This window comes from Melanerpes formicivorus, unplaced genomic scaffold (genome assembly GCF_026170545.1).
Source record: "Melanerpes formicivorus ecotype bairdi unplaced genomic scaffold, bMelFor1.0.p_v2 SCAF_16, whole genome shotgun sequence".
Taxonomy (NCBI): domain Eukaryota; kingdom Metazoa; phylum Chordata; class Aves; order Piciformes; family Picidae; genus Melanerpes; species Melanerpes formicivorus.
In genome coordinates, this window is record NW_027142368.1 from 11,750,694 (window position 1) to 11,761,172 (window position 10,479).

A 10,479-nucleotide genomic window follows, 5' to 3' on the forward strand; every position below is an offset into this window, starting at 1 on the left:
CCCTGCCAGAAGGTCATGGCACCTTGCAGGAGAAGGCAACACCAAATGCCCTCAAAGCACTGGCCTGCCTTGGGAATGTCTTCACGAAGAAAACCAGACCATGAGCTTTGCCTCACAGAGGTTGTGGGTTTGCCATGATGCTACTTGCCAGGAAGGGAAGAGGATTTGACTCGTTATGGGCACTATGCAAAGGCACTCCAGCAGCTGTGATCTTGTTCTCCTCATCTTAATACCCATCAGCCCCTTCTCCTCCACCTTTAGGCAATGAAACACACAACTCATGGTGTTAACTTCAACAGTTACATCCCATAACCATTCCAAGCCATTATTTGTATCAGGGAGCCAACATCCTTTTTCATTCTGCCACCCTTCACCTCCCACAGACCTTGGTTTGCCTTGTCACACCAGTTTTCCCTCTTGATACCTTTGAGCAGTGATGCACCAGGTTCATGTTAAGAAATTGTCACTGCTTTCTGCATTCCTTTGAGGAAATTCTGGTCTAGGACAGCCAACAGAATACACAGCTCAGCCCTGCAGAAGCATGGTGGATAGGGCAGCCATGAAGACACTTCCAGGGCTGGATGGCTCTCCCACCACCTTGGTTGGATGGCCATTTCTGTGCCCACACAAGACCTTCCACCCATCATTCTGTAAGAGAACAGTGGATAAGGAACCAGTCTGGTGCATTTTACTATGTCTTGTCATAGTAATGCCCGAAAATTCCTTGAACTGAAAAGAGGACTCATTTCAAATGGGTCTGTGTGAAATGCAGCATTCATAAAGCCCTCAGGATTTTCCCAGCAGAGGTTGTCATCAAGCACATCGCTTCTGCCTGTTCAGAATACTTAATAAATCATTTGGTGCTTGACCTTTCTTCTTTCTTTGTAAGAAATTAGCTGTAGCCAGCTCCCAGGACTGTACAATGCTGTCTGTGGGTTGCTGCAATGGCTAGAAGACAACTACACCAGGTCAGACCAGAGGTTCATCCATACACCTGGAGAAGGCTGTAAGAGCAGAGGAAAGGCAATGACACTTCCCTGGCACATCTCTGCAGCTTCCAGAAATTTATGATTCAGCAGCTTCCTAAGCCAGAGGCATTGTCATAACATCACAAAATGGTTTGGGCTGGAGGGGACCTTAAATATCATCTATTGACACCCCCCTGCTGTGGGCAGGGACACCTTCCACAAGACAACAGTGCTCAAGGCCTCATCTAGCCTGGCCTTGAACACCTCCAGGGAGGGGGCATCCACAACCTCCTTAGGCAACCTGTGCCAGTGTCTCACCACCCTCACTGTAAAGAATTTCTTCCTAATCTGCAGTCTAAATCTTCCTTCTTCTAGCTGAAAGCATTCACCCCGGTTCTATCACTGCATGCCCTTATCTCACACTTAACAACCCTCAGAGGGCATTTTCTTCTAGTCCTGAGTTTTCCTAGCTGGAGGAAGACATCCCACAGCACATGGAGATGACATGCAAAGCAGCAGCACCTCCTCCTGCTTGTGCTGGGCCTGCTGCCGGAAAATTCCACTCAACATGTAGTCCTCCCAATGGAAGAAACACTGCAAAGTGCTTCATGCTCACCTTCTCCAGTCATCTCCTCACTTTACAGCACTCCATGATACTCCTCCACATCCCCCTCATCTTTTCTTTTCTTTTTTTTTCCCCCTGCTTCCTCAGATGCTCTTCCTACAGCAGCTATTTCGTTCTTTTCTTCATCTTGCTGCACTCCTCTGCCTTTTCCAGTTGTCTCATCTGGGATGAGGACACCAGGGAGGCACAGAAACATGAGTGCGCTCAGGGTGCGCACAGTAGCACCGTGTGCTCTTTCTTTTCATAGAATTCTTAACTTGGAACTTGGTTTTTGAGCACATGCCTCTGAACACTGCCTTGATATTTTACCACACCCTCATGATCTTGTTTCTGAGCAGCAACAGCAAACTCAGAGCCTGTTAATTACAGATTAGAATCAAGGGGGTTTCTATGTGTGCCTTGTCTGACTGTTATCTGTACTAAATTTTATCACTTATTAGATCATGCAATCAGCAACTCGAGGCCTTGCTGCACATAAGCTCTCTTTTTGTTACCCCAAATGACTTGGTACCTCTGGCAAATTTTGTCTTCTCTCTGTGCCCCTCTTTTGCAGGTCACATATGAGCATGCAGGGTTTCAAAGCCTGAGCACTGATCATCCTGGCTAGCTCTCTCAAGACACCTTTTTCTTCTCCTTCTCCTCCTTCCTCCCCTTCTTGTTTCAGACAGTTTTGGACTTGCTGAAAACTCACATCATATAATCACAGAATGCAGCATGCTGTAAGGGACCCTTGAAGGCCATCTTATCCAAGCCTCCTGTGCCAGCAGGGACATCTCCAACTAAAGCAGGCTGCTCAGGGCCCCAGCAAGCTTGACCATGAATGTCTCTAGGGATGGGGCCTCCACCACATCTCTGGGCAACCTATTCCAGTATTTCACCACCTCCACAGTAAAGAACTTCCTCCTAGAGTCCATCCTAAATCTCCCCTGCTCCAGTTTCAACCCAGACGTTTCATTCTAGTGAATTTCCACGAAAGGCAGTTTCTCAGAAGGAATTGTGCAAGATGGGCACCGTTCTGGAGGTCTGCTGGGATTTTAGCACCCAGCTCATTGTGCTCTTTTGGGAACCACCAGTCTCAGGGAGCTCTGAAGAGACATTTCAGAGCAGCACCAAGAAAACAGCCTCACCAGTTACGCAAAGAGGCTGCTCGAGTCTCTTGGATTGCGAAACCTTCCCCTTTTGCAGCAGGCGGAGAATCACCTCTGCTATCATCTCTACTCCTTTGTTTCCTTTTCACATTCAAGCTTTCTTTCAGTTTTCTGCTTGCCTCCTCCATACATGGAGAAGTTAAAAACAAACAAAAAAGCAGAGAGAGAAAAAAAAAAGTCCCAACAAGGACGATTTTGCTCCAGGAAGTTTGAGTTATATCTGAAACCCAGAACAAAGCCATACTTGTGTGCTGCCCTCAGCCTGCCACCCTGCAAGCAGAGGATTTACAATTCTTTGGAGGAAAAAAAAATAGAAGAAACTATTATTTTTTTTCCCCTGGAACTGCATTTTCTTCCCTTTAAAGGGAAAAACCTCCACCAGTGTGTTGGAACCTCACTGTAACTACAGGTTTGTAGCTGCCTTGACCCAGTCTGTGCATCCTTGCTCAAAGGAAAGCTCTGGTGACTCAGAGAAGGATCACATGTCGTCAGTGTTGGACCAGATGATCCCTGGGGTCCCTTTCAACTTGGCATTCTGTGATTCTGTGACGTCTCCTGTAGGACATCCCTGTGTAGCTCATGGAATGTAAAAGCCAGGCCAAGATTAAAGTGGGTGAGAGAGAACCCAGCTGCTGAGTACAACTCAAACAGCCTCCTTTGACAAGCATATGGAAGGGGAATTGCTCTCCTGGCTTTCTGGCATATTCTTTCTAACAAGCTCATATACCCTAGCCTGGAGGTATCTTTGGTTTGGGTGCACAGAGGAACCCCAGGGAGTTCAGAGATGACATAAAAGGTAACTCTTCTATGTCACTGCAAGGTAAGAAGACAAGTACCATGAGCAGCAGCTGAGGGACCTGGAGAAAAGGAGGCTGAAGGGAGACTTTCTGACTCCCTACAACTCCCTGAAAGCAGGTTGGAGCCAGGTAGAGGTTGGTCTTTTCTCTCAAAGATAGAAACCTCAGGACAAGAGGAAACAGCCCCAAGTTACGCCAGGGGAGGTTTAGGTGATGGACATGAACAATTTTGTCATCTTGATGGCTGTCAAGGTCTGGCCCAGGCTGCCTAGGGCAGTGGTGGAGTTCCCATCCTTGGAGGGTTTTCAAAACAATGTAGATGTGGTGCTGAGGGCCATGGTTTAGTGGTAACCTGGCAGTGCTGGGTTAAGGGTTGCACTCCATGATCTTAAAGGTCTCTTCCAGCCTAAATGATTCTGTGATTGAGGCAAGGTCCTCTCCACCTTGTAGCAGAAAGCCAGGATAAGCTGCCTCAGCTGATGCCAAAGCCTCAGGCAGCTTTGCCTTTCCCATCTGAACAACCAATTCAAGTTCAGCAGCAATGAAGCTGTGCACTCACCTTGGGGATTTTGGCAAACCGCCCTACACGGGTGTCTCGGATGCTGGTTATATCCAACATTTCCATCTCCTACAACAGAACAAGGACAAGGAAGGTGAGGAAAGGCAAAGCACCCTTTGCACAGCCCCCAGAAGCTATAAAGCAGGTCTCAGCCAGCACCCTTGACTTGGAAAGAGCTCTCCCACCAGGAATGAGGCAGGGAAAAATCAGCAAGAAGGACATCAGACTGTTGGAGAAGATCTGGAGGAGGCCACACAGATGATTAGAGGGCTGCAGCACCTCTCCTATGGGGACAGGCTGGGAGAGTTGGGGCTGCCCAGCCTGGAGAAGAGAAGGCTCTGGGGAGACCTTAGAGCAGACTTCCAGTACCTGAAGGGGGTTACAAGAAAGGATGAGGGGTGATGGCTTTGAGCTGGAAGAGGGCAGATGTAGACTGGAGGTTAGGAAGAAATTCTTTACAGTGAGGGTGGTAAGGCCCTGAAACAGATTGCTCTGGAAGGTTGTGGATGTCCACTGTGTTTAAAACCAGGTTGGATGGGGGCTTGAGCAACGTGGTCTAGTGGAGGGTGTCCCTTCCCATGGCAGGGACACTGGAAGGAGATGATATTTAAGGTCCCTTCCAACCCAAACCCTTCTATGATTCTATGACATGTCCAGCTGGACAATGCTGAGGTAGTGGTGGTGGTCTGCAGCACTGCCCTCTTCACAGTGAGGCCAGAGGCTTGGTGGGGGTTGCTGTGAGAGGGACATGCACACAGGTTTATGTGAGGAAACTCTACCCCAGTTACAAATCCATGGTGTTAACACAACTCAGTCTATGGTAGAGAGGCAGGACCACCTCTTCTCCAGGTCACTCCCAACAGACCTGTTCTGAAGCAATTCCCACGGAGGACATTCCACAACCTTCCCCAGGCAGAGCCTCCTCCATGTCCTCACTGCTGTTGTGTTTATTTTGTTTGTTCTTTTAATAACCAACCTGAATTTCCTTCCTCTGTTACTAATTTCTCTGCTCACCACGGATCTGGAGAACAAATTACACTTGTTGCAGCAGATAATGCTCTTTTCCAAGATCACAACAAGGAACAATGTGGATACCATACCTTCTGGCTGGATCCCTATTTTATTGTCAAGCAGGGTGGAAATTTTACTCCTAAACCTTCACGTAACAGGACAGCTTTTTACTTCCTTGCTGTTCATGACATGAGGAGCTGGCCAAAGAAGCCACATGAATTCAACAGATAAACTACTCACCATATCTCACAAAGCTTTGGTTGCTGTGCTCATGCCAGCCCTCACAGGACATCCTCATGCCTGCCCCACTCCCTCTGACAGCCAGCATTTACCCACCACCCTTGCTAGCTCACACCACCTGCAGATTCCCTCAGAGCACAGGGAATATGCCCCCCAAGTGCTTCCCCAAGAATGTAAATCAGGCTGCTGAGGGCTGGCTGGAACTCCCACAGCAAAAATCCTACTGCCAGGAGCAGACCTTGAAAGGAGAATGAGAGTGCCAGGCATGGCTGAAAGGAGAGCACATCTAGAGGGATGTGACAGTGCCCAGCCTCAGGACACTGTTCTGGGAGGACATGGCTGCATGGCAGTGCTTTGCCCCACTGGCACTAGGGCACACTTTTCTGAGAATCATAGAATTCTTTGGGTTGGAAGAGGCCTTTGAGTCCAAGCTCCAACCTAAGACCACCATGGCCATTAAGCCACATCCCCAGCTGCCATGCCCACATGTTTCTTGAATGTCTCCAACAACAGTGAAGAGCTCCCCAAAACACTTCATGTCTCCTGGCCAGGGCACTGTGCAGGACTGTCTCTATCTACCATGTCTTTTCAGCATGTAGGTCACAAAGAGGAAGAAGCTACACCACAGCCCTGCTCTGGAAAGCAGAAGTAAGCCCAGCCTTCCACCTCCAGTCAGCCAGACCTCTCCGCTCCTTGTGGCTTCTCCACAGTGAGGAACTGAATTCTCTCTCCTCAGTGTGTTACCCCTCACTCCCCTCCAGCAACCAGTACTCTGTGGCTTCCCTCTGGCAGCGTGCACACCTCCCTGACCAGAGAGGAGCCCAACTGCCTTTCCAGACTTGAGGTCTCCACATCCTTAGAGTCACTGCTTTTACTCTTATTTGGAGATGAGGTTGTGAAGTCCTAGCACTTACCTTGCTCTGATAGGTCCAGTACAAGTAAAAACCCTTTGGATCCACTCGAAGGATCACAGGAGAAGCACTTGCTGTTTCCTGACAAAACCAGAAGAGAGGAAGTTAGCACCTTATGTGACTTGGAGAACCCATTATGGGATGTAAGGTTCCCAGTCCAAATATAGACCCAGCTCGGTGAATCATCCTCTGTGATTTATGGAACCGAACCAGATGATTTTAGAACATCTCCAGGGTTACAGTGTGAAGCTATGGGAGCTGAGCTCTGCTGAAGCCCAGGTCTCACCTAACACTATGCTTTTAGCTAGAATGGCTCTCTTGGAGCTTCTTGTACAATGAATCTAGAGAAGGAAGCACCTCTAGATGCAGTTAATGGTAGAAGGAAGCACCTCTAGATGCAGTTAATGGTTTCATTTGAACTCCTTTCCCTCCAAGGCACCCACAAGCTCCAGAAAGTAGCCTGGGCCGAGCAGAGACAGCATTCATCCATGGCATCTACCAGTCCATGTCATTTACCATGTAGGTGCTCTCCTTACAGAGAAGAGGTCTGCTCAGGAATACTTTGCGTAGAGGTCCACCTGCCACAGCAGATCAATCTGCTTTAGGGGGTGATTCCTAAACTCCATGGACTAGCTCAACACAGACTATAAACTTAACCACAGGCACAAAAACCTGATGAAATTATTCAGGGCTGGTCCTGAACCCCACCCAACAAGGAGATCTTCCAGATCAGAACCAAGGTGGCCGGGTCGGACAAATGTGGCCCCAAGCCACACCAGGGGATGTTTAGGTTGGAAATTAGGAACAAATTCAAAGAGATCAGGCATAGGAACAGGCTGCCCAGGGAGGTGGTGGAGTCACTGTCCCTGGAGGTTTTAAAAAAACAAGCAGATGTGGCACTTCAGGACATGGTCTGGAGGACATGGAAGTGTTGGGTAGGAGGTTGGACTTGATGATTGTAGAGGTCTTTTCCAACTTCAATGATTCTATGATTATTCTTCTCAGAAACCAAATCCCTGTTCAAATTCAAAGAAGCCACAAGGCCTGCACTGAAAAGGAAGGGAAGGTTGTGCTGTCCACCACACCCTGCTGTCATCCTCTGGTTTATGCAGAGCTCATGGAATAAATAACTGCCCAGTGATATTCCAACCTGTGCCCCTCAGCATCCACCCTCTTTATCCAACATCCTTTCCTGTTACATTGCTTCCTTATTCCTCAGTGCTGCTGCACCATCCCTGTTTATCACAGAATCACAGAATGGTTTGGTCTAGAAGGGACCTTCAAGATCATCTTGTTCCAATCCCTCTGCCATGGGCAGGGACTCCTCTCGCTAGCCCAGGTTGCTCAAGGCCCCATCCAGCCTGGCCTTGAACACCTCCAGGGAGGGGGCATCCACAACCTCCCTGGGCAACCTGTTCCAGTGTCTCACCACCCTCACTGTAAAGAATTTCTTTCTCATCTCCATTCTGTATCTCCCCTCTTCCAGCTTAAAGCCATCACCCTATCACTACAAGCCCTTGTAAAAAGTCCCTCCCCAGCTGCACACAAGTGATCAGCCACACACACACACACACACTGCCTTGGGACCTCAAACTCCACTCCAGCTCTACGCCCACAACAGCTGCTGAAGGCTCCTTCTAATGCATCTCATCTGCAATACCACTTCAAATGTTTCCCTCAGAGCTTAGTGAACAATCATAACCTGGCTTGCCCGTTTTTTCAGCATTCATGCTCAACAGCAGACAATTCATGCTGCAGACAAAATGCATGGGCAGCTGCTGTCCCCTTGCTCAGGGAGGCAGACATTGGGGTAAAATCCTCTTTTGCCTTCTTACTCAAGGAAGAATGGAACTATTACATCTGAATCAGTATCTCCTCTTCTGCTGTTCCATTCTTTCTGCCTCTCACAACAAATGGCAGAGACTGCAAAGCAAGTGTATTGAGGACACCAGAGGAGAGAAGCAGCTTCTGCAGCACTCTCCAGGCTGCAGCACTGCTCAAGCACAGGCTCTGCACTGCTGGAATGCTGCATGGGTTGGAGCTCACAGACCCCCAAGCTGGGCAGATGTGGAGGACATGGCTCACCCTCAGTCCCCTCCAGCAACATGGCCAGGAGAGGAAAAAACTTGAAGCTTGATCTCCACTGTCTGCAAAGTAGGGACAGTCTGCTCAGCTCTGGAGTGCATCCCACCCTGCAGGCCCCTCCAGACAAGTCCAAGTGCAGCCCCTCACCCCAAGGAGACTCCCAGCAGTGAGCACCTTCCCAAGGACTGATTCACACAGGCAGGACCCTGGAGTCCCACACAGACCCAGTGACTCCATTTGCTTCATCTTCCACAGCAAGAAGCAGTGCAGAAGCCATCCCACCAACCCCCAACACCTATACCCCTTGCTTTTAGCCCTCAGCTCTCCTGTTCTTCTCCATCCAGATATCTCTGCTCTCACTGTCCCATCAGCTCACCACATACACGTTCCCAGTCTCCCCACAAGATAGTATCTGCCCAGCCACCTCCCATAGAACTCGGCAAAGCAAAGCCCCTGGTACTCACATCATCCCACTTGATGAAGCGCTCGCCCTTGGACAGATACTCCTTCACCTCTGGGGGCTGCAGGACAGGGTTAAGCACCGACATTGTCCCACAGATGTGCTCCTTGGCTGCCAGAAGTAACAGCAGCTGCACCGTTTGCTCCTCCTTGGCCCCCTCTGCTCTATCTCTGCCTCTCACATGGCAGGGCTCTCTGCCACAGCCACTGTTGGCATCAGAAAGCAAACAGGCTCTTCTGTCCCAGCCAAGTTTAGGAGGGGCAGGGGCAGGCAGGCGAGGAGTGAGGAATCTGCATTGTAAATCAACAGCTCCCAGAACAGGCACGCGGAGCTCAGCCCAAGGTCACCTCCAGGACAAGCCCACGATGGGTTGAGATGCCTGAGCTCAGCACAGGGTCACCTTGAGGAAGCCCAGGACGGGTTGAGATGCCCGGGGTGGGTAGCACGGCCACACACCACCTCTCCAGGAGGGACCTTCTGGGAGCCGCGCAGGGTTCAGAGCACTTCCGCAGCTGAACTTCCTTAAATGTTCTCTTTGACAAAGTGCAGGCATTGCCAGCCCACACTTCAACTGCTTCAGCAGATGCGGTCAGCCCGCAGCTCGGGCTCTGGCTACAAGCAGACTGCCCCCTTTATGTGACAGCTTCACACCACCTCACACTTACTCCTTGCTCCACACAGGCTCCATGGCTGGGGCCATTCGCTGCACTGGCCAGCCTTGAACATTTTTCCTCTCCAATACAGGTTCTTACGGATTCATAGAATCATACATTGACAGGATGGCCCACTAGACCAGGCTGCTCAAGGCCTCATCCAACCTGGCCTTGAACACCTCCAGGGAGGGGGCATTCACAACCTCACTGGGCAACCTATTCCAGTATCTCACCACCCTCACTGTAAAGATTTTTTTCCTAATCTCCACTCTAAATGTCCTCTTCCAGCTCAAAGCCATTGTCCCTTGTCCTATCACTACAAACCCTTGTCAAAAGTCCCTCCCCAGCTCTCCTGTAGCCCACTTCAGGTACTAGGAGGCTGCTCTAAGGTCTCCCTGCAGCCTTCTCTTCTCCAGGCTCAACAGACCCTCTCTCAGCCTGTCTTTGTAGGGGAGGTACTCCAGCCCTCTGATCATCTTTGTGGCCTCCTTTGGACCTGCCACCATCCCTGTGGCATAAAGATGGTCAAAGAAGCCGAAGATCACTCCTGCATAACCCAGTCCCTATCAGTTTCTTCCCAGTTCCCTCCCAGTTTCCTTCCAGTACCCTCCCTTTCTGGGAGGAGGCCATTAGAACTGGGAGGAGGCCATTACTCTGTAGTTTGGTAATACTGACAGCTACAGCTGGTGCTGAGATAAAATAATGATAAAGTAAAGCTTTCTTTCTAAAGGCAGAGCTGCCTGCTGGAGGAATGAACATTTCTCTGCAGGTATTACACAGGGCTCCTCAGATCTTGCCTCGTTGCTTTGGAGGATACTAACCCTGCTTTTGCTTGACCTCAGTGGGGGCAGAGAGACAGCTCTCCTGGTCTCTGACCAGGGGGGGTTCTCATGTTGTTTGTTAATTGTAGATATCTGTAAATGTTGTAAATACTGTGTGTTTTGTGTATATTCATTGTATTCCATTGTAGATTGTCATTTTGCCTGTAAACACAGCCTTCATCTGCTTTCAACTGAGCTGGT

The 10,479-nt window shown here is 49.6% G+C and overlaps 1 protein-coding gene across 1 annotated transcript in view; it reads right to left on the reverse strand.

Annotated features, from left to right (window-relative positions):
* Positions 1–9,254, reverse strand: part of PLCB2 (phospholipase C beta 2) — a 45,034-nt gene extending 35,780 nt beyond the window's left edge. The window contains exons 1-3 of the mRNA XM_068148122.1: positions 8,809–9,254; positions 6,263–6,340; positions 4,098–4,166 (exon numbers count right to left, since the gene is read on the reverse strand). Coding sequence (XP_068004223.1) covers positions 4,098–4,166; positions 6,263–6,340; positions 8,809–8,892 — 231 coding nt within the window. The 5' untranslated portion in view covers positions 8,893–9,254. The remainder of the gene's footprint in view (positions 1–4,097; positions 4,167–6,262; positions 6,341–8,808) is intronic.
* Positions 9,255–10,479: the final 1,225 nt, after the last annotated feature.